The following is a 24735-nucleotide window of genomic DNA, read 5'->3' on the forward strand; positions in this document are numbered from 1 at the left end:
GACGACCAAAAAACAAAAATGGAAAGGTGGATTTACTATATTACAAACATACTGACAACACAAAAGCTTTGGAGGTGCACAGGAAAATAAACACTCCATTCTGTTTCCATAGTCACATGTGCAAAAACAATTCAATCTTATCTATCATGTGTTTACATCAAAGAAGCAGTGCTTTTGTTTTCTAAGTACGAAATGCTTGTTACGCATAGATTACAAGGAAGACCCCAACAGAAAGTGCATTACGGGGACAAATTTGCAACTGGCGAATAGTCGGTCCATACGTGGAACATCGTGTAAGCTTTCTTTCTTGGTGCCCAGGACAACGATGAAACACATGATAGAGGTTACAAATGGGGGAGCATGTAGGGGTAATAACAAGAAGCCATAGCTCTTCAGTCACAATTAAAAACAGATAAACTCTGCCAACACAAGCACACAAGCCCCAGACCTGGAGACAAACAATGAATCACCATTCTGAAACACCTGTGTCGCAAAACAGAACCACGAGTGAACTGGTTCCAGAAAGAATGAATTACTATTCTGAAACACTGGTGTTACGAGATGGAAACACAAATGAACGGGTTCCGAAGCACGGTTTGGTGAGACTGGACTAACATTCAACAATCTTACAGAATATGATCTGATGCTGCCGACTATGAAAAGCCGCTTGTCTCTGACCACGACTCGATAAAATGTTATTTATATAAAGAAAAAAATGGCCGCATGGCACTTGGAAAAAAGTATGCTCCTGCTTTTTGCTGTTTCAGTTGTAGAAAATGTCCTAGTGTCATATAAGGTGCAAAATACTGTTTCCGCGTAAACAGAGACGATTGAAACAACATGAAAAACGACAGCAATCGCGCCATCTGAGCGCAAAAAAAAAGAAAAGGAAACAAGGGCAAATCGGTCACACTTTCCACGCACTTCGCTACTACTCCTATCTGTTGGATATGCGGACGATGCTAAGACACTGCACTCTAAACACAATCACAGCCTTCGATGTGTCTTTCTATCCGCAATAATTGTCATCCCATTTGCTCACGTTTACCAAAATAGCACTCGCTGCTTCGATGTTAACAATGTCTCATTACGCTGACAGTGTGCAACCTGGAGCGAACGGACGTGCAGTGCAAATGACAATTTTCACTGCAAAACAAAAGGACCTCTGAAAGAAGGCGAGCGTATTTAGGCCGTATGGAGTAAAAAGTGCTCCTCTTCTCGCAATGTAGACAGTCCCGTTTTTCTGAGGTGCAAAAATACTGTTTCAACGTGGAAAAAACAAACAAAAACAAATTGCACCAATGTGCAAAAAAGTAAGCAGCACACTTCCGACACGAAAAATGACAGACCCGTCACTGCTGCCAGCCACTTAAAAAGCTCTGAAGTCGGCAGGCAGCCTTGACGTCTTTTTCAGCCCATGAGGCTCGTGGAAAGCCTTATGTGACAGCCATGCCAACGCTTCAGCCGCTGCCATTTCCACAATAGATCAGGAAGTAAAAATAAAACAAAACACAAGGTGCTTTCAGTACAGAAAAACGAGACGGTTCAGTTCACAGTTCCCAAGTGTTTTCCTCAAATCCAGCGCCTCTGCCTAATTACAGTGCCGTTGCATCCGCGGACAAGCCAGCTGTCTGCACCTCCCGCCTCCGCGGTATTGCCTCCGCTGCGCTCACGATGGGGCAGGCGCTGCCGCCCATTAGGTGCTGCCGGTCGTGAATCAAGTGGCAGACAATGCGCGGCTTTTCGCGCGGTCCCGACACAGTGAACTTGGATATCCCCGCATTGGGGCTGATGCGCATCGCCTGGTTGCGACCGCCCGGCACGCAGCAGCCGAGGTCTTCGACGAGGTGCCGCACCATCTCGCGCAGGAGTGCACCATGGCTTACTACGAGGACGCTCGCCAAAAGCGCGCCTCCGCCGACACCGTCGCCTTCGTCCGATGAACTGCAGGCTGAAAGCTTCCGCGGCGGATTGTTGCCGCCGGCCGATGGCCACTGCTCGATGAGCGGAGAGAGAGAGACGTTGGGGGCCGGGTCTGCGGCTGCCGCAACGCTGGATTCATCGGCGGTTGGGCTGAGCGCTGCACGGATGAGTTCGTCGGCAAATGGTGGCGCCGTCGATGATGGGGAGTTGTAAGGAGGCGGGAACGAGGATGGGGAACTGCTCAGCGATGATGGCAGTGACGGCGACTGTTCCTCACGTTTCCGCTTGCTGGGGCTCAGGTTTTCCTGGTCTTCCGTGGGGTACGATCCACGGAGAAGCTGGCACAGGTCATCGAAGAAGGCGACGGCACGCTTCCGTACCTGCATTGCATGTGCAAATAATAAATGGAGCAAGATCTGCTAAAATAACCCCAGATACAGTCAAGCCAACGCAGGTACAATGATAAAAAGACCCTGAATTTCGCCATACTATGTATTCTCTCTCGCATTTAAAATACTTAAGGGGGGACGTGGCAAGTAAAACTAATTTTTTTATTAATGTACTGTTTGTGATGAAATTTGGTGTGTGTATGTGGATGATTGTGAGGATTCCAAATATGAAAACCGTTTTCAAATACCTCTTGTACTTTTTGAGTTACAAGCATAATTATACTAATTAATGCTCTTCACACTTAAAGAGATAATTATTGCTAAATGAAATTATTTTTTCATATTATTATGTTCCCAAAGCATCAACTTGTGCAAAGAAGCTATTAGTTGATTTTTCTAGTTCTTGTAACCATAAATAAAATTTCCAAAACATGAATGTTGTTTTGCGCACACATCGCAGTAATTATAAAATGTGTTCTAAAAATTTTAAATGATGAGTAAGAAGAGAGATAAAGCTTTATTGCACTGCTAAAGGCCTCCTGAGCCTAGTGCAAAAAACGGAACGACTCTATCAGTCTTTGTTAGAAAATGACGGATGTTCTAGCGAAGGCACATAGGCGAAAATCAAGAGTTGAGAAAACTGACTTTGAAAGTTCACTCTTGTTTGGAAGTTCACAACATGCCTAAAACACTCAGAATCCTCCTGGGCAGTAATCCTGAGATGCTGTGGCCTTGGCCTCTGTAGAGCGCAACCCAGTTTTGCGCTTCTTTGTCGTGGAACAATGCGCCTTTTGAGCCCTCTTTACCCTTTTGGCATCCTTTTCGGCTGCTCGCCGCAAAGAGCAGTCTCCTGGATTGAAGCCCAGTTGAGCAGTGATCTCTTGCAGCGCACTCTTGCATCCACCATTGAAACGGCAGACTGCATCTGCAACTGCACTTTCCACACTTCGAAGGGAGGCGAACTGGCTCTTGGACTGGAGTGACCAAATGAGGCTGTTCATACTCTCCACAGCGTTCTGGGTTTTTCCCTGCGCACACCTTTCAAGGAGCTCTTTGTTCGAGAGGCGCTTGTAGATTGGCAGCAGTGCCACTCGCACGTGAGGGGGCAGTTTATGTTTGTGAGGCGGCAGCGGCTCTCCCTTGGCCAATGCCTGATTGTGCGGGCACCAGGAGTCAGTCCCACTTGGGCACAGGTTGTGGTGTGGATCCTGGTCTGTGGATGTTACATGGTAATAAGTGGCCATGATGGCCCTCTCCATGCCAGGAACATCGTTGGGGTGGCTCTTAATGGCCCAGCCATAATAATTCGTCAACTTCTTTATCAGGCCCTGCGTCAGCCGGCCTTTGCCACCCATGCTCAGTCCTCGGCCTTTGGATTTGTGCTCATCAAGAAGGTTGCGCAAGGAAGTGCCCATTCTTTTTTTCACATGGTTCACACACTCCTGTTTCTTAATCACCATGTAGCCATACACCTTGTCTTGCGTGAGGGCAAGGTACGTACGGCTGTCACCGTCGCAGAGCACATTGATGTATCGAAGCTTGTACTTGGTAAACGATCTTTCAAACATGATCCTAGCTGCTTCTACTTCCATTTGGCCTGCATTAGCATCGGTGTTCTTTTGGCACTGTGGCTTGTGTTTCTCAAGCCACTCCTCATAGTTGTCGTCACCAGGCTTGGGGCCAACAGCACAGCCTTGGCAGTAGTTGGACAGGACACAGTGGTCCAAGACCAAGCCTGTGTACAGCTCGATTACACAGCCCACGCCAATATGACTTCTGTGCCCCCTCGTCATCCACGTGCCGTCGTAAATGACGTCAATGTTGCCTGGCACTCCTCCTAGGTCCTTGTAAATGTCATGCACCTTCTGTGCACTTTCTGCTTCAATGCGGGTGGCAGCTGATGTGGTGGCAGGGTGGCTGTACTTCCTTTGCAGTCTCTGGTAGGACTTGTGGTGCAGTGCTCGATGCGAAATGTCCATCGCAGAAAAAATGTCATTTATGGCAGATTGTTTTCTGCCAACTGACTGCACAGCCCTCAAAACACGCACGTTTACCTCAAAGGGGTTCGTTTTTTGTTGCCCGGAGCACCTCGGGGACGACCACGCACTGTTCACTCTGCCACAATTGTCACAAAAAAGTTCCATCCTCGCCGCGAGTCCTAGGCAGTGCGTAGTCTCGAGGCGTATCGACCCTTCGTCGCACTTGTTGCACTTTACTGACGAAAGCAGACCGTTCAGCATCTTCTTATTTACAATGAAGAATGTGGAGTCCTTACCGCCGTCATTTTCGTCGCAGCCTTCGTTCAGAAGCTCGAGCTTCCGCTTTGAAGCGGACTTCGATGCTACGGCATCCAAAACATCCCGCCTTGTCTGCGCCCGCTGCGCGATTTCTTCACTGCTCGGAATCTGGGCCGAAACTCGCGATAGAATGTTCGACGCGCGCACGCCCGGAGTTGCAACGGCTGCCGACGCGGTGCCACCGCAATCGGGTTCGCGAGAGCGTCCATCACGGTCGACGGCATCCGGCGGTCTGACATACGACGATGTGGCACCTTCCACACTCTCGGCCTCACAACAATCAGCGAAGGGTCTGAGTAGAGGCTCCGTGACGCTTGAAGAGCATGCTCCGTCCGGAACTGCGACTGGGACGGCAGCCGCAGTCGTCTGCCCTTTGTTCCAAGCTTTCCGACGCTTGCCGTACTTGTGGACGCTCCGGAACTTTTTTTGCGGCAACATAGCACCGCAGTATGAGCAAGCACTCAGAAGAGACCACCGATGTAAACAAAGCTTGGTAAAAAAAGCACGCGAACTATCACAAAAACAGCAAACTGGCAAAAAACGAAGCGCACGCCGGATGATTCTCGACACGGCGGCCGCAGATGCGCTCGCGCTTCCAAGGTTGCCAAGGTGCGCGGCGCAGCTTTGACCAGTAAGAGGTCGCGCCTGCTACCACGTGACCCGCGCAGCCAATTGCCGTTCTTCGTTTTCGTTTTTTTACTTGCTCCTCGCGCTTTTATTTTCACTCGGCGAAATACGAGACCGCGACCATCGGGAAGCCGGCTTTCTCCTCTTTCCAAAGCTACCAAAATGGCGGCCCACGGTCAACAACTTGGCGCGTTTGTGCGGCGTGAACAACACCGTTTCAGGGGCTTTTTTTTCGCACTTTTCGGCGACTAGCCTCGGCAAAAACACTATTTGCGGGATTTGTAGCGCACGTTTCGCTGTAATATTTTAGAACAAGGAAGTTGAAGGTCTGAAGATTACGAAAAAAAATAAATCAGAAAATCGCATATTTTGACCAAAATCGGCACTTTACTTGCCGCGCCCCCCCTTAAGAAACTAAAATTGATATCTTGAAATTTTTATTTGTTTGATTATCACAAAGTTGGCTCCAGTGACATTCCTGGATCAAGGAGCTCTCACTTCTAGCCTCTACTTCAAAACTTACTTGATTCAATTGGTAACTTAATAACGTTGTATGTAGTTTTTACATGTACTAAACTTACAATGTAAGGTACATAAGGGTACATGTACCTAAAGGTACATTCTAAGGGTACATTCAAAGGGTATATATTAAAATGTACTTAAGGGTACACTCTAAAAGGCAGGGTGGGCAGACAGAGATATACGAAGAAAGTCAGGACACGCACAGATATCTTGAATGTCTGTCTTACATCTATGTTTATGCGCCCTGTCTTTTCTAATGAATACTTGCAACCAGTTTATTGCTCTCTTTTTCTACCTCAGAGTACATAGTACAGTAGAATCACGATAATATGCTTACAGTTGAAGCGAATTTCATGTTTATACCAATTTTAAGGTTGCTTTGGATAAACTGCATTATGTAAAATACATCATGATTCGATGTTATAGAAGGGTTTCCCCAGCTACCGCAAATGATCCGAATGCACGACTGACCGCTGCACGCGAGTGACACAACGCAGCTTGTCAGTGGTACGAAGGCGCGTTCACACGTGACCTCGATGGGAGCTAATGTGGCAAAACTCACCAGAATTTCTCTCGCCTCGCCACTGAAAAAGTGTCCGGAAAACCTTGCCTTGAGGCTGACGCGAAAAAATCGGTCCGAGACCAATTTTGCCACTACATGATAGCGAATCTCCTTTCTGCTACAGCTTTGACTACACTGGCTGCACTAGCACTCAAAACATGCGATGTAAGCAACCAGCCGTACATTCAACATGGTGGCTGTAGCGAAATGACTCGTCGCCCAGACGTGAAAGAGAGATGTCCGTTGATTGCCAATTCTAGCGGCGAACTGCCCGACCACGGGCGCGTGCCCCGATTCGCCCTCTGCCTCCTCGTCTTCCATAGAGTGCGGCACGCTCCAAGTTGCTCCATTATTATTTTGCAACATCCTCCCACGGGGCCCCAAGATGAATCACATGTGTCGAAGGTGAAACTTTCGCAGTAGCAATATGACCTGACAAAGATAGGTAGGCGGCTCGCTGGCATGTTTTCCGCTGGCCAACTGGAAGGTGTTGGCAATGACGAACCTTACGTTGCGATACATGTTCTTTCGAAAGCCCCAAGGGGGATATATGGTGTCGTAGCGAGATGTCTCGATCCGTCAGTAAGCAATGGGACGGTGCGAAGCGCTTGAGCTTGTCAAGGATCGCAGTTCCGACATCTTCGTGGTCTACTGCCTAACTGAGTTGCGTTAACGGGACAATTTATACGGTTTGCCGGTGATTCTAGTGTTGAGCCAGGCTTATAAGCCTCATGGGGTTTCTCCAGCCAAACCATATATATGTATCCTCTCAAAGGGATGGCGTATGGTCAAAGTGAGGCAAGTAGTGCGAAGAGTTTCCCTGCGCCAAGTTGCCCTTATCCTAGACATTGTCCTTGAAGGAATTGTTGGGCTCCTTGCGTTCCTTCTGTGTTCTGCGGTCGAAATGTTTTTGAGCGTGCTTTTGCAGTTGATGAACAGCACGTAATTTCTTGCACGCTGCTCTCTTTGCTTCCGGCAGCGTCTGAGCTTTGCGGTCATTGATTTGCGGCTGTCGTACACCTTCACATACTTGAGACCGAGCATTATAAAGCACATATTGTTCCTGGCGTATTTGAAAGCGGCGTACTCGACATGACGAATGTCGAAGATGCGACCATGGCTGGTCTGGAACAACTTGCGCAAGACCCGCATTACCACCATGGCACTAGTGATGACGAAAACTTGTGCATTCACGACGACTGTTGACTCGCTGGCCTGGCATCTCAGATTGTTCCATGTTCCTTCTCCTGGCCACGGCGTCATCAAGTTGATGCCACTTATTTCCCTGCTCGAATGCAGATTGCAAGTGGTGCTTCTCAAAGTTTCAAGAATGCGTTCCATCAATTCCGATAGCATCGAAAGGTGACAGTGATAATACGTCGATGTTCGTAGCACAAACGTGACTCACGGCAAACAGCGCGCTAGACGGGGAGCAGAAGTCAGACTTCATAGGGCCTTGCACTATTCATACAAAAGTAGTTTCGATCGCAATTGTACCTCTGCTGATGCAATGGATTTTCCCAGTGGCAACTTGCCAATAAACGTCAGATCCTATGAGAAAACTTATCTCTTCGGGTTGCCATGCATTTGGTTGAAGGCTGTCAGCTGCATTGTACCCCCGTTCGTCGAGCCTGTGCAAAATGTTGGGGTCGAGCGGTGGGCTTGTGACAGAGCGAATTTCAGGAATCGTTAACGCTTCTAAGGTAATCGCTAAACTGTTGAACTGGCTTCAAAGCCGCACGTTGACACGCTCAGTGCAGAGTGGCCTTTGTGACTTGAATCCTCCAAAAGTGACAAGGGAGAGCTCTTCTTTTCCTATGACGGAGCACTGAAGCATCCTTGCCAGGTCTGCACGAATGTAGGTGCGCTGACTGCTTCTGTCCAGCAGTACCCGCACGAGGAGTCGGTGGTCTCCAGACTCTGCCCAAATTCGACCTATCTGTAACAATACGTGAGTGGACTCAACGTGACTCTGGGTGGTAGTGACCGTTCGCATGGTTAATGGGGGTGATTGAGAAAAAGTTGTGGATCCTGCGTTGGGGTGCGGATCTTCGGCTGGGCGTGATAACTCGCAGAGGATGGTCAAGTGGCGTCGCTGGCAGGTACCACACATAATATTTAATGACTTCCTGCACATTCTAGCGACGTGGTTTCGTGTTCCGCAGGGGAAGCAACAATTGGCCTACTGCAGCCTTGCTAGCTTCTCCTCAGCTGATAGGTTGGCGTTGCAGACAGCGATAACATGATCGTTGGTTTGAAATAGTGGGCACGGCGGTCTAACAAGCAATGTAGATTCGGTCAGTGCTGACACTGATGGTATGCGTTCCACGGCATACATTTCTTAAGATATGTGTGTCCTGGGTTCTTGTTGCGACGCAAAACGACATGTAGTCGGCCCTCCTCACAGGGCTGGCTGTGAGGAGAACCGTTTCCTCACAGCCGACCCTTCTCACTTGAATGCGAAGAAACGAACGTTAGTAACGCCTTGCCTGGTTGTGTTTGGTCTTTAGGGGTTACGGCGATGCTGGAGGCGCCGTTCGATTTCTTAGATTTCTGCTTGTACATAATGGCAAGATCCTTTGGCAGTTTGGCAGACATCACATGAGGACACGGTTTAAGACCACGGTGTACTGGTCGGGTGCAACTCCGAGGCCTTCCAAGGCACTAATGTGGAACTGCACACTATCTTACAGCATACGAAGCTTTGAGACCTCTGACGAGCTTTTCACAGAGCTTAGCGCAAGGAGATGATCATGCTCGTTCACAAGCAGGTCCTGGCGTCCAAAGCGATCTGTGAGGGTCTTTATTGCAAGATCGCACTTTTGCTCTGCTAGACAGATGCCTGCGACATCGCGCTTCCGGTTAACTAGGTGAGGAGGTACCTAAATTTTTCAATGTGTGGCAGCTCGGTATTCTTATGGATGGTAGCATTTAAATGGTCCCAAAAAGACTGCCATCCACTGAGACTACCATCCAAAATCGGTATCTGTAGCTTCCGTAGTTTCACTGAACGCTGACGACTATCTCGCCTGGCCTACTGCGTCGGCGGAATTCAGAGATTCAAAGTAGCTGGGTCCGGGCTCAGTTGCTTGAGCCTGCATTCTGGCCGTTCTCTAATGTACTTGAAGCCAGAACTTCGCGCGCGACACCGCGTAGAGAATTTCTTCATCTGTAGTCACAAGGATAATGTGATCGAGCTTCGAGAGTACTGCCTTCTTGTCTTTGAGGTAATCCATGTGGCCGTTAATCTGAGAGGCGTCGACATCCGGTAGCTGCAAGGGGTCCGTTAGAAGTTCCAGGGCTCGGGCGACACCAGATCTGATTGAGCCGAAGGTAGTCAGAGTTCGCCATGGCCGTTACGTGAAAGGAAGTCTCTCGAAGGGCAGTCCCGGGTTTCGCGGCACCAACAATGTAGCGAAATGACTCGTCACCCGGACGTGAAAGAGAGACGTCCGTTTGTTGGCAGTTTTAGCGGCGAACTGCCCCAACCACGGGCGTGTGCCCCAATTCGCCCTCTGCCTCCTCGTCTTCCTGAGAGTGGGGCACGCTCCAACTTGCTTTGTTATTATTTTGCAACAGTGACAAAAGTGTCGGCGTAAACGCGAACTACCCGCGCAGCAAGACAAAGCTGGTGGCCTCGAAAAGGACGCCTTCATCCAGAGCCTCGTTTGAATTACGATTGCAATGAACACTGCAACCAGAAGAAGGTGCAGCAGCAGCAAGTCCACATGCCCTAACGTGTCTCGTTTTGCACTACCGGCTGAATCCATCGCGGCCGCTGCCAGTCTGTCCACCCATGTAGCTTCTGGCTAATCTCCCGAAACAACGTTTGTAAAGAAGCAAACTGTTTGTTTTCAGTGCTTTGCATGCATAACTAGAACTCGGTACAGATTTTAATGCTCACGAATGAATCCTCAAGTGATGACGGTGGCATGTATACGAGCGGCAGAACGAATGTGAACATTTCCAACTAGCGCGGACGAAGTTTTGCAACCACTCTGGAAATTTCGCCATGGGACCTGTCTACGTATCCGGTCTGTTCGATCTGTTCCAGACAGTGAGCAGCTGCCACGTGCACTTGGCTAGTTACGTACAGCAAGTCGCCCACTACTCACGCAGTCCCTACTGGGCCTCAGGCTGTTCCATGCGTGAATGTTCGCTGTGCAACTGTCCTTTAATCTGCTCCGTTCCGGACAGTGAGCGGGTGCCACGTGCACCTGGCTAGTTACATACAGCACATCGTCTATTGAGCTAACCCAGTCCCGGCTGGGCCACCTTCTCTTCAATGCCTGAATGTTTGCTGAGGGAACTGTCTTTGTACCCACTCTGTTCCAGACAGTGAGCGGGTGACACGTGCACCTAGCTAGTTAAAGTGGCCAGTCAACAGGCTCTGACATTTCCCCCCCCCCCCAAACAAGCTCGGTAATTCGTAGAGTAAACCGCAGTGATCCCAGTTTCTAAATATTTCAGAGCTGTGCACTGTGGAGAGCCTCCATTTCGAAAAACGATTCCCGCACTCCTTTCCTACGCCAAACCAATACTCCTTGCACGCGCAGTGACAACTCGACAATCGGCGTCATGACGCAGCACACAGCTCATCAATTGGGCTAAACCAGGTCTCATCAAACAGTAGTGAAGTCAACTACAGTTCCTGTTACCACCTACAGCTACGACAGAGCTATTCAATGATATGAGTTGCGAAACTCCCCACAGGCTCCATGCATTGAAATAGGGACACTTCAGTGACCCAGTTTTTGGGAGTGAGCAGATTATAACGCCACTTGTTGATCAGCGCACCCACTATTAAGCGCATTATTTGTGTTTTGTGTTGTTGCTCCCAGATGGTGCGACAGTCTGCTCCCGAAAAATCGAACTCCGGAAAAATCAGGCCAACTTCATGTTCGGCTTTTGGAACGCAGTTTTGCTGCAAATCGTTGTCGGCTGCACATTGAGCGACTGGGCTGCAGAGAAGCATCGGCACTGGGTAAACAGTAAACAACCAGGCATCGCAGCAAACAGAAGTGCATTACAACTGATCGAGTTCGCTGATGACATCAATCACTGATGTCTTGTGACATTACTGAAGTGGAGGCAGTCACGACAAAGAGCCACGCCTTCCCTTCCTTCTGAAGAAGGGTTTCGAGATCACAGAAAATTTGCAACCGGCTTAACGCGATGTTCTAGCCCCTGTAAGTTTCTTAATATAGCACGTAGTCCCAAAATTCTTGTGGCAGCATGTTCACAAAGTAAAAGTGCAAATACAGTCGAACACAGTTATATCAAACTCGAAGGGGATCGCGAATTAGTTCGATATATGAAAAATTCGGTATAAAAAATTAGAGACCCCGAGAGCTTACCTGTAGCGGATCACCACCTACAATAGGTGCATTCAAGAATGAGAACCAATTTCGCACATACGCTGCAACAAAATAATTTATTTGCATGAAAAAAAATATTGCTAACTTTGGCCTGCTTCTTCGTTTTTGAAATCTTGAAGACGCTAGTCTCGATCTTATCACAAATCGCGAAACGTGTCGTCTATGCCCTCATTGTGGTCGTCTTCCCCGGTTTTCACAAGTTCCGCCGTCTCGAAGCTTACCTGTATTGCGCAGTCTGAGCCCTCTCGCCCTTACCTTTTTTTGAGCATTTTGGGCAGCGGCGTGGTGCTGCGCGGAGGTCGGTGCGCGCTGCTGCGAGTGCCAAAAACGCGCCTTTCAACTCGCGCGCAGAGCTGTGCGCTGCCGCCGGGACTGCAGAGGGGGGGGGGGTCGATATGCTTGAAGGCGGGTAAAAATACTGTTCGATATAAACGTGCGAATTTCTATACTTTTACAAAAGAATTTCAAGGGGATAACTTGCGAGTTTGATATACCCGAAATGGGATATATGTGGGTTCAATATAACTGTGTTCGACTGTATTTTTCTTTACAACAATTTTTGGACCTTGGGGTTGTTTACTGGCCCTTTAAGTACAGCACGTCACCTATACTGCTCAACCAGTCTCTGCCGGACCACTTAAAGTTCGACGTGTGAACGCCCGCTGTGGGAACTGTTTTTGTAACCCCTCCATTCTAGACACTGAGCGGATGCCCCGTGCACCTAGCTAGTTATGTACAGTACGTTGCCTATTCAGGTCATGCAGTCCCTGCTAAACCGCTTGCTGTTCCGTGCAAAATGTTGACTGCGGGAACTGTATTTGTACCCACTTCGTTCCAGACGGTGAGCGGGTGCCAGGTGTACCTGACTAGTTCACAGCACGTCGCCTATTCAGCTCACGCATTCCCTGCTGGACTGCTTGCTCTTCGATGCGTGAACTTTAGCTGTAGGAACTGTCTTTGTACCCACTTCGCTCCACACAGTGAGCGGGTGCCACGTGCATCTGGCTAGGTAGGTACAGCACGTCGCCTATGCTGCTCAGCAGGCCTTGCTGAGCCGCTTGCAGTTCGATGTGTGAACGTTGCTGTGGGAACTGCTTTTGTACCCACCCCGTTCTAGACAGTCAGCAGGTGCGCCAAGAAGTAACACTCAGACCTCGTTATAAGAGAGTCCCAACTGCCATGAGAATACTTCGTTATATCCAAAAATTGTTATAAACATATATTTATCACACTGTACTATGACAAAGCTATTCTTTACTTAATGATAACCGATAATTCATTATATCGGAAGTATGAGTAAGTGGCCCTATGCGACAGTGAAAAGCTTCCTCCAAGCACCACACTCTGCCTCTCCACTATGATTGAGCGAAGGGAGCTGTGTTTGGCTAGTGGCCTCACATGTAGTACACTCACCACTCATTTGGCGTGACAATCGAGTGTTTTCTGATGCATTCGTCGTGCCTTTGTATAAGATGCCCCCCCCCCCTACTTTTATTGACTTTTATCGACTTTCGCAGCAAAAAAAATGAATTATATATATAAGATGCACCTCTGTATCTGGCAAACCTATTTTTAACTCTCTCAGCAAGATAACACATGATGATGCATGGAGTGTATGTTCACTGTAAAATGCATTGAATATCTGTAAGCAGCAGCATCAAAATTGTATGTCAGGCTGTCCTGAGGCGCAGAAAACCAATATTTATTCCACAGTATTCAAAGCCACATTACCCAATGCACTGTCAAAAGTACTGCCTCAGCTGGCAGCATCACTGCGTCGCCACTGTCAGTCTCTGAGTAACACTTTTTAATGGCATTGTAAGCACCACACCACGAAGCCCATTTTTGGCGTTACCTCTAAGGAGTTTGGAGGCTTGGCGGGTACACATAAACAACTCCGCTGCATGGTGTATACTAGAACGCTGTAGTTGACACCGACACACATGCATACAAAACATAAACGGCAAATGAAAGCTAGAACTACTGTTAGACTGGAGCAATGTGTCGCGCAGGAACTGATGATAATGACGAAGGGGTACGAAGGAGCTCTATGCGGAGTTCGGCAACGCGTCCAGAAACGTCGACGTCATTTATGACGGCACCTGGCTTACGTGTGGACATAGCTCGCATATATGTGTTGGCTGCATTGTTGAGATGTATAGTGGCCTCGTGATAGACCATATCGTGCTATCAAACTTTTGCCTGGCTTGCACCACGGGACCCAAGGAAGGAGAAGCAGGACATTCTGCCTGGCTCATTCAGCATGCCCCTCTGTGCCAGAAGAATGTTGATTGTAATGCTGGCCAGATGGAAGTGGAGGCAGCACTACGCTTGCTTGAGCGGTCACTTGAAAAACACAAGCTTCATTATACGACAATGCTTTCGGACGGCGACAGCAGGCCATTCCATGCACTCACAGAAAAAAAGGTGTATGGCTTCATAAAGGTGGCCAAAAATAACTGCATAAATCATGTACACAAGCGTATGGGAGCTGCCTTACATACCCTTGTAGAGAAAAAAAAAAGCTCAAGGTGGCTCACTTAATGGAAAGGGCAGACTTACGCAACAAAAGATAAAGAAGATCACCTCATACTATGGCTACGCATTGAGAAACCATAGGAACGATGTTCCAGGTATGCAGAAGGCTGTTCTAGCAACTTTGAACCACGTGTTCAACTGACGAGGCACCAAAGCATGACCTTTGCCCTGAAGGCCCTGAATCCTGGTGCAAATTTCAGAGAGCTCTTGCGAAAAATGAGAAGCCGCCACCACACAAGGACAGCCTGCCTGATTTAGTAACTGAGGCATTGGAGCCTGTGTTTAGGCGGCTGAGCGACAATGCCCTCTTGGAAAGGTGCAGCGATGGGATCACCCAGAACCCAAGTGAGAGCCTGCACGCTATGATTTGGCAGCAGGCCCCCAAAACTCAGCATGCATCCTTGCAGAGCATTGAAAGGGCAGTTGCCGAAGCCATCAGCCGCTTCAACCAAGGCACAACCAAGAGCAACGTGGAAATTGCCGAGAAGCTGGGCTACAGCGCTGGCAATAACTTGGTGCATCGCAGCCTTGAGAAGGACAAGGGCAGGCTGCAAAAATCCTGAAGAGAGCATCTCAACAGCAGTTCAATAAAGGAAAGACTTTCAAAGCGTTACAAGCTGCGGGGGACTCTGCTTACAGCCCTGGTCTGCTGTAAACAGTCATGATGGCAAATAGTGAGAATTTTCTCAAAAATAAATATTCTTGGTTTTAGACCTAAACATTGTGTAAATCTATTGTCTATCCAAGGACAACATTATTACATAATTTTTTTGTGTTTCTTTCACTTGCAAGGCACTGAAACGACCATAAAGTAAAAAAAATAATAATTCTCATGCTGAGTCAATGACTATTTTACAGTTCTAGAACAAGCTGTGAGCAGCATTCTGGGTGGGTACAGTGAAATTTAGCATGGCCATTTATCCTATAATATAGAGCTACAGAATGATGTCATTAAAATCACTGTAGCTTCACTTTAGCAAAAGTTAAAGTTGCTAGAAACTTCAAACGCGTTTTTCTCAGTTCGATGTTCTTGCACATTGCACTCCGCCTTACAGGGATTTTTCATATGTTAAACTTGAGTGAATGCAACAAAGTTGGTATAATTTTATTCGTCTTGACATGATCTAGGGGGTGATGCTATTCCTATTTCTCTAGCATCACTTCAAAAATTACCATTAAAGATTTTAATGAGAGAAATTTATTGTAATATAGTGACCATAAGTGTTCGTCCGTTTTCTTGCTTATAAAATGTCTTCAAATGGATAAAAATAGCATCACCTCCTACAGCAAGTCTCCAGCATTGGGATTATGCATTCACTTTTTGGATTTAGCAAGAATAAATTGCCAAGAAGTCCTGTAAGAAGTATGCAATTAATTAAGATTCAGACCATATTTTCTAAACCACTTGAAATATTAAGAAACAAATTATAGATTTGAAATCAGCATGAAAAACTAGCTTAGGTAGCGAAGTTTGATTAAGATTGAGCAAAAAAAAATTTAGAACCCACGTCCCCCCTTAAATAGGGCGCACTCGCGTGAAATTCAACGGTTGGCGTCTTTCAACGCATCAAATTCTGGACGTGATTCGACATAAGTTTCTGTGCAATGCGCATAATCGAGAAGGTCTGGTAGTCGGCGAATTCCTGCGATGGTGCTCTCATCGGTTAGACTCCGCCCCCCCATTCGCATTCATTTCATTGGCAACACATGTTTTTAGACGTTAAATTCTTTTAATACTCCGAAATTTAAATGTTGGCAAGCATGCATCGCATGTTTTGATTATCGAACACGCAAAGCTGCATGCTCAACATATTTTGTGCAAGTGCGGCCCTTGAAAAAGACTGTTTTGATTATAGTGCGGTAACGCTTATAGTGCAGATATTTGCGACTCCCGCGACTTACGCTATAAGCGGTCTATACTGTACGTAGACTACAAGTGTGGGCCGAAATCTCACTTCAGTGGGCGTTTCGAAACCGTACAGCATCTGTTGTTAATGCCGCGCATCTGGAAGGGAGCAGCATCACGTACCTGGTCTAGGGTCTCGGCCCCAGGTGGCGTGTAGGAGCTCACCGACTGATTTGCCTTGTTGGACGCTTCTTTCAGGTAGCCAAAGCTACGGCCTTCCACCGTGCCAAATTTCTGAGTGATGAAAAAGCGCGGATTTCAGTCGGGGGTAAACGACTAGTACTTAAGGAACCAGTCACAATATTTCTATTCTGCATTCACAAAAGCATGGGTTTATCACTAAACAAGTGTGTTGCTCAAGTACCAAAAAAAAGCAATGTTCCCATCATCTCGGCTGCAATAATTGCAATTAGAGGTGCACAGACAGTGAAGTTTCAGACGAAGTAAAATTCAAGCCACATTGAATGACAAACTGGAAAGGGGAATCAAAGCATGTACTCAAACCTCGATATAACAAACCCATATGTAACAAATTATAGGTTCTAACGAAGTAAATGAAGGATAACTCTGTCAAAGATATAGTGCTACAAACATATTGTGACGAAGGAACGCGTTTATTTACAGGAAATGGTTGAGATCGGTACAGCTCAGAGCCAGAAAACCGGCGACCGAGCTGCTCGTGAGCCAGACCGCTTCCACCTCTTCCTCTTCATGCGCCCATCGAGGTGTGTCATTTCCCCCGTTCGCAGACGATGCCCACTGGGCGAGTCAATAGGAAGGTTGGTGGTGATATGGCTTGAGGCGCGCGACGTGTGTCAGCTGTGTCTTGCTAGAGCGCCGACCATTGCTTGTGACGCCGGAGATGACGTATGTGACGTCGCTGAGACGGTCAATGACTACAAATGGTCCGGAGTAGTGGGCCAGAAACTTTTGGCATAAACCACGTTTGCGGACAGGTGTCCACAACCACACCAGGTCACCCTTTGTGTAGGCAACGGAGTGATGGTGGGCGTCGTACCGGGTCTTGGAGCGCTGTTGAGATGCAATGGTTCGAAGGCGTGCGACGCGACGGGCTTCTTCAGCGCGGCATAGTGACTCGGCAACCGATGTTTCCACATCTAACGTAAAAGGCAGAATGGTGTCGAGGCAACTGCGGGGGGAGCGGGCGTAGAGCAGGAAAAAGGGCGCGTACCCTGTTGTCTCGTGTTTCGCGGTGTTGTAGGCGTATGTGATATAGGGCAGTACTTCGTCCCAGTTTTTGTGCTTGGCATCAACATAAATTGACAACATGTTCGTTAGCGTCCTGTTGGTCCGCTCTACGAGGCCATTCGTCTGGGGGTGATACGGGGTTGCGTGGCGGAATTGGCTGGCAGACAGGCGTAGGATCTCTTCAACGACGTCAGCGACGAACTGACGGCCCCGGTCGCTAATGACGACTCGTGGAGGGCCATGACGGAGAATGATATGCCGAAGCATAAACTGCGACACGTGAAAGGCTGTTGCAGTAGGTATAGCCGCAGTTTCTGCGTAGCGCGTCAGGTGGTCGACGCACACGATGACCCATCGATTGGCACTGGCTGAACGCGGAAACGGACCTAGAAGGTCAACACCAACAATCTCGAAGGGAGAGCTAGGAGGTGGTACGGGATGGAGAAGTCCGGGTGATGTAGTCGTGGGACGCTTGTGACGTTGACATTGTTCGCAACCCGCTACGTATTTTTCTGTGTCGCGTCGCATCTTGGGCCAGTAAAACCTTTGCTGGATGCGATGAAACGTTCTGGCGAAGCCCATGTGCCCACTGGTTGCGTTGTCATGGCAGAACCGAAAAATTTGGGGACGTAGAGTGCGTGGAACTACCAGAAGCAGACGGGCGCCTTGGCCAGAATAATTCTTCTTGTAAAGGACGGCGTCATGGACTATAAAAGAGCTTGAACTGGCCGGGTCATTCGCGGAGGCAAACAGGTGATCTAAGCAATGATCCTCGTGCTGTGCTGTCCGGAAAGCCGCGATGTCAGGAAAATGAGAGTCAATAGCTGTGATAAAATCGTCAAAATTATCAGCTTCACACTCGGTCGTTGGTAGAGGAAGCCGTGACAGGCAGTCAGCGTCTGCGTGGCGATTACCGCTCTTGTAGCGGACCGTGAAGTCAAATTCTTGTAACCGTATGGCCCATCGCGCAAGTCGACCAGATGGATCACGTAGGCTCACCAACCAGCAAAGAGAGTGATGATCTGTGATAACTGAGAAACGACGACCGTAGATGTAGGGGCGAAACTTGTGTACGGCGAAAACGACGGCGAGGCACTCCAATTCGGTAACCGTATAATTACGCTCTGCCTTGCTCAGGGACCGGCTTGCATAGGCGACGACGTGTTCAGCATTGTTGTGTCGTTGAATAAGCACCGCGCCGAGACCAACTCCACTGGCATCGGTGTGGATTTCCGTGGAAGCAGAGGGATCGAAGTGGCATAGTATTGGCCCGGAAGTGAGAGCGAACTTTAGTTGCTTAAACGCTGACTCACAATTTGGTGTCCAGTGGAAAGGGACGTCCTTGCGCAGCAAGTCAGTCAGTGGCTGGGCCTTTTCAGCAAAATTAGGTACAAAGCGGCGAAAATAAGAGCATAGGCCCAGAAAGCTTCGTAGCTCGCGGATAGACTGTGGCTGCTTAAACTTGCTGACGGCGTCCACTTTCTGCGGGTCCGGTCTAACACCAGCTTTGTCCACAAGGTGTCCTAAAACCAGTGTTTGCCGTTCACCGAAACGACATTTTTTTGAGTTCAGTGTCAAGGCGGCTTTCTCCAAACATGTTAGAACAACGTCAAGGCGATGATTATGTTCTTCAAAAGTTCGTCCAAAAATAACCACATCGTCCAGGTAACATAAACAAATTTCCCATTTAAGGCCTCTCAAGACGGTATCCATATAGCGTTCAAATGTTGCCGGAGCATTACACAAGCCGAACGGCATAACATTAAATTCAAATAGACCGTCTGGCGTTACAAAAGCCGTCTTCTCTTTATCAACTGGATCCATGGGAATCTGCCAATACCCGGATCGCAAGTCTACCGAAGAAAAGTAGGAAGCTGAATGAAGGCAGTCAATTACGTCATCAATGCGGGGGAGGGGGTACACGTCCTTCTTGGTTATAGAATTGAGACGCCGATAATCAACACAGAACCTCCAGGACCCGTCTTTTTTCTTTACCAAAATAACAGGCGCAGCCCACGGACTTGACGATTCTTGAATTACACCAGTGGCTAGCATCTCGCCAACTTGTTCAGCAATAACTTTGCGTTCGGACACGGACACGCGATAGGGCTTTTGTCGGAGAGGATGAGCAGAGCCAGTATCGATCTTGTGACGAGCGCGCGTGGTCGGTATCTGAGCCCTAGGCACCTTCCGTGCAAAATCAAATACTTTAGCATGTCTCGCCAGCAGTGCAACCAGGTCTTTGCGCTTCTGTGAGGAAATGGACTTGCTAACCATTTTTGAAAATTCAGCTTCCATACCAGAAGTTTCCGGACCCGCCCTTTCAAGATCGCTTAAAGCTCCAATGCAGGTGCTGCTCTGCTTTTCGAACAGGGCAAGGCGCATACCAGCCGGTAGTACAACCGACTCGGGTGAGCTGTTTATCACCCATAATTGAGCCGTCTCGTCTGCGAGAGATACAATGCATCGTGGTACAAAGATGTTTTTCTTGAGACAAGCTACAGGCAACGGCTCAATCACTATGTCACGTGAATTCAAACTCGAGTTGGTTTCCGAAGTGGTCACTTGTACGCTGGCCGTGGACCACGCTGGCAGAAGTACATCTTTAGCTACAGTGAGGTTACCTTTCTCACAATCAGGCTGCTGGGCGAGAGTAGACAACAGAACCTCACCTGCTCCACAATCCACGGTCGCACGACACTCTCGCAAAAAGTCTATGCCAAGTATAACGTCATGCGTTGATTGAGCCAGTACTGTGAATTCCGCCTTGAACGTTTTACCGGCAACACTAACAGACGCAGTGCAGACGCCGACAGGACGCAAGAATGCGCCGCTCACTGCCCGAAATGTGGCAGGTTTGTCCCAGTGAAACATAACCTTACGGCCTAGTCGTTGCTTAAAAACTAAACTCATCACGGAAACACTTGCGCCAGTGTCTATCAATGCCATCGTGGGAACGTCGTCAACAAGTACCTGAACCTTATTCTGAAGCATAGAAACTGGTGGAGGCATTCTTTGATGAAAATCGGTACGTCCAGCGACCTCACCTCCGTCGGCCGCGCTGGCTAGTTTCCCGGTGGCGGAGACGACATTCGTGACCGGCGCCGTGGAGATGGTGACCGAGGTGGACGGGTGGTGGGCGGCGTTAAGCTGCGCACAGATCCGGGCGAATCACTCCGGTTGATCGGCTGGTAGGCGTGCCGCTCGTCAGTTGGGTTGGGGGGCCAGTAGGTGTAGTCAGGCCGTTGGCTTCGTTGTGCAAACGTCGCGGATCTCTGAGGGAATGTCGAACGTGGATTACGTCGCATTGGGCAAAATCGGGCGATATGTCCACGAACACCGCACTGGTAGCAGACGGGCCGTTCACGGGGCATAGGGAACGTCGCTGGATGTTGAGGGTACGCGGCGCTCTGTTCCCACTGAGACGCAAAAGGAGGTGGATGGCTGTTGTAGCCGTAACGACTGTGGGGAGCATAAGGCGGCTCTACATAAGAAGACGCCGGTGGTGGAGCCCTTAGCTGAGGGCCGCGGTTGGAATAGCTGCGCTCCTCGAAACTCGTAGCATTGATACTTGTGGACGGTGTATCGCACGGTGGTTCTCGGGCGTTCAAGGGCGCGTAAAGGTGACGACGAAGTTCCTCACGTACAATGAGGCGAATCGTTGACGAAAGGTCGGTAGGCACGGAGTCTTGGCACACATCGACAGTGGCGACGGTCGTAACATTGGCAAGGCGTCCGAACTTCGTAGTGATGCGGCGAGTCTTCAGGGCCTCAAACGTTCGGCAGTGCCCAATCACATCGGCCACAGACTCAAGACTCTCCTTGCCGATAAGGAAGTGGTAGACGTCTTCCGCAATTCCTTTGAGAATGTGGCCCACCTTGTCCTCTTCCGTCATGTTGGTGTCCACACATTTGCACAGTTTCAGTACCTCCTCAATGTAGGTTCTGCATGTCTCACCACAAGCTTGAGCTCTCTGCGACAACATTTGCTCTGCACGTTTCTTCTTCGTCGCAGGGTCGCCAAAGCACTTCTTGATCTCCTCCATAAACTGGTCCCATGTTGTCAAGGTGTCTTCGTGATTCTCGAACCACACTAAAGCACTGCCATCGAGAAATAGACCCACGTGGGACAACTGGCTGGCCGCATTCCAGCCATTGGCTCGGCTCACCCGTTGATAGTGGCTGAGCCATTCTTCAACGTCATCGCCAGGTTTTCCTGTAAATGTGCGTGGCTCTCGGTAGTGGAAAGACGGCGCCCTCGCGACCGGCTGCTGGATGTCTCCGTCCAAGTTCATATCTTGAGGTAGTGGTGGCAAGCCCGCTAGTCGACGGCTGCGGCGAAGCTCGTGCTCTTGCGGTTCCGTCGTTAGTAGACGGCTGCTCTCCGGTCTCGCTTGACAGTAGCTGGCTCACCCAGCACCTTCCACCACAACTGTGACGAAGGAACGCGTTTATTTACAGGAAATGGTTGAGATCGGTACAGCTCAGAGCCAGAAAACCGGCGACCGAGCTGCTCGTGAGCCAGACCGCTTCCACCTCTTCCTCTTCATGCGCCCATCGAGGTGTGTCAATATATTTATAACACATTTTCACATATAAACGAAGCATTTTCCTGACAGGTGTGACTTTGTTATCATGAAGTTTGAGTGTAGGGAAAGATGTTTTGGCTCCACTGACATGAAACCAGGGGAGGGGTGACACATGTAGAGCGCACTGGTATTTCCCACCACAAAATTGCTGGCAACAAATAGTGAGAAGAAAAAGACAGCAGAAGAAGAGGACGGGCCTGACAGAGGATAATTCGTCGCATTGTTTTGAGAGAGATTTTTCTCACAATGCACTAGTAATACCAACCTTGAAAATGGGCACAGAGGGTACGGCATTTCGTCTCCACCAATGTCGCCTGAAAAACTACGTCGGCATGCAGGCCACCATAAGATACTTCTTCTCCTTCCCTTTAAGGCCGGTTTCAGTTACCACAGCATGTAGGGGAGGGTGTTTTAGCTCCGCTAACAACGTCAGCTATTTGTTGAGCTAGCCATTGCCTGTTTTAGTTTTAGTGGACTGGCGGCGAGTAAAGCACAGTCACTCAGCAGATACGTTTCAAAAAGTGATGTTTAAAGCAGATGACTTTACCGCATAGATCCAGGATTTTGTCTCTGGTTTTATATAACAAACTTAAGCACCTTGGCAAATTTCATCGGGGATTCTGGCCCCGTGGCTAAGCCAAACAACGTTTTGGGCAAGATTTGCAAGAATCGTGAATGCACATTTTACAACATAGTCTGGTCTGTGATCGTAGTGACAGAATCATTTTTTTCCAGAATGGACCAGTTCCTTTCTATGCCAGAAATGCAACCTCACCCTTTCTCGCAGCCGCTGATCTTCAACAATGGGCCCTGCGGTCACCTGATTCTTCTCCAAGATAGACTGAGCTGTCTGTGAAATGGAAACAAAAAACATGCACAACAAAGCTTTTTTTGGTGCTCTGCAGCTGAAAGACAAATCACATATCAAAATCTAATCCTTAAGGGTCTCAAAACCAACTCCAACGTCTCCTTAACATTTCAAGTAAATGCAGAATGCCATCCGGATAAACTATGCCAAATTCAGCAGCACTACAAGCACTGGGAGCCCCGCAAACTCCAAGAAACAACTCGTGCACAACCGCAATACGACAACTAAATTTCAACTTCTGGGAGGGTTACGGACACTTTAATGAACCATGCCTGCCTACACTGCCACTCTTCGTTGCGTAGGGCCACAGTATTACATTAAAACGAGGGGGTTTCCTCCGAAAGAACAATGATTACAAGGCACACTGCTGTGCGGCCCAGTAGAGAAACTTGACTGCTTCTGGCCATTTAGGCCACCCACATGGATTTACGCACCAAGCGCGTGCGTAAATCCATGTGGGTGGCCATTTTTCTTTTTTTTCGTCCAACGAAATGCAGTTGCCATGACCCCTGAGAATTGAGCTCAAGCGCTTACATACAGCGGAGCAAATTTAGTTAACACAGCAAGTCCTTTCAAAAAAACACGCTCAGCTCCATAGCGAGCACCGTTGTGCCATCATTTGAAATTTCTGTGTTGATCATATTCAAACACTGGTTGACTTGAGGAAAGTAGAAAGTGCGGACTAGTCTTCTGGTCCTAGCAATCATAAGAATTGGTGGACAACCGAAGCTGGAGTCAGCAGCAGCTTTGCACACCACGCACGCAAAAGAGAAATGCTGCACATGCAGCGGTACGTAGGTGATGCGCATAACAAATGCTACACAGCATGGTAGGTGTTCTCTCACAGCGCTCGGGAGGGGATTGTAGCGATGGCCACCTGTGAAGGCAACAGCAAAAGGCGCGAACTGCCGTTGGCTGATCAAAACTCGCAGAACAGCAACAAAAAAGTCAAGGAAAAGGCGAAAGGAGGAAAACGTGGGCTCCTTCATTCCTGCAGACGGGTACGTGGAAAAAGCATAAGAGAAAGATGAAAAAAAAAAAAAAGAAAACAACTGTTCTGCAAGTTAGAGGTTGTGCAGTCCAAGCCCTCTCACCCTTACTTTTTCTTTTTTAGAGCGTTTCAGGTTTTGGCAAAGGCGTAGTGTCGCGCAGAGGTCACCAGGCACTGCGAGTGCCATAGCGCGCCTTCCAACTGCCGCACTGCTGCGGAGATCCCGGGAGGGAAGGGGGGGGGGGCAAGTGCCAAAACACAGCTTTTAGCTCGCGTGGTGTTCAATGTATTTGAAGGCGGATAAAAATACCGTTTGATATAAACGTGCGAATTTCTATACTTTTACAAAGGAATTTCAAGGGGATAACTTGGAATTTCGATATACTCAAATTTGATATACGTAGGTTCGATGTATCAGTGTTTGACTGTATTGCGTGATTTGTTGAGAGAAGAGAAAGCAATTTTTAGCTGACTTTGATAATTTATTGTGTATTCCAGGCCGCGTGCTACGCTATAATATTTGGCTCATGTGTTGTCGGTAGCCTCTACTACCGATCGGCAGCGTTTTCTGACCATCCTCAAAAAGTATTGTAGGGCCCCTTTAAGTATTGATGTTGCACCTCGAATACGCGTAATATTTGCTTTTTGATCGACAATGTTCACAAACATGAATGCAACCACTAGTTTAACATGGCGGGGTGTTTAGCATGTGCTTGGACTTGGGCCGGGAGGGTGAATCATGTGACAGACAGACCACAACTTATACGCTCAAGTATCTCAAGAACAACTATCATCTTTAAAACAATTCTAAGACCCTACAACAAGCAGTGTATGCGATGTCACGCGAAAGCTGACAACGGAAAGCTCAGAGGGAAAATCTAACTGGAAGTTCCTAGGGCCCGAAGTCCCACGAGTTTGAATTCAGTGCGCCCACAC

The 24735-nt window shown here is 48.5% G+C and overlaps 1 protein-coding gene across 1 annotated transcript in view; it reads right to left on the minus strand.

The window, feature by feature from the left end:
- Positions 1-1456: 1456 nt before the first annotated feature.
- Positions 1457-24735, minus strand: part of LOC119164356 (fructose-2,6-bisphosphatase TIGAR) — a 28038-nt gene continuing 4759 nt past the window's right edge. Inside the window, exons 4-6 of the mRNA XM_037416531.2 lie at positions 22716-22790; positions 16266-16376; positions 1457-2303 (exon numbers count right to left, since the gene is read on the minus strand). Of these exons, the coding sequence (XP_037272428.2) occupies positions 1596-2303; positions 16266-16376; positions 22716-22790 (894 nt within the window). The 3' untranslated portion in view covers positions 1457-1595. The remainder of the gene's footprint in view (positions 2304-16265; positions 16377-22715; positions 22791-24735) is intronic.

The sequence above is a fragment of the Rhipicephalus microplus genome, chromosome 8 (genome assembly GCF_043290135.1).
Source record: "Rhipicephalus microplus isolate Deutch F79 chromosome 8, USDA_Rmic, whole genome shotgun sequence".
In the NCBI taxonomy this organism is placed as follows: Eukaryota; Metazoa; Arthropoda; class Arachnida; order Ixodida; family Ixodidae; genus Rhipicephalus; species Rhipicephalus microplus.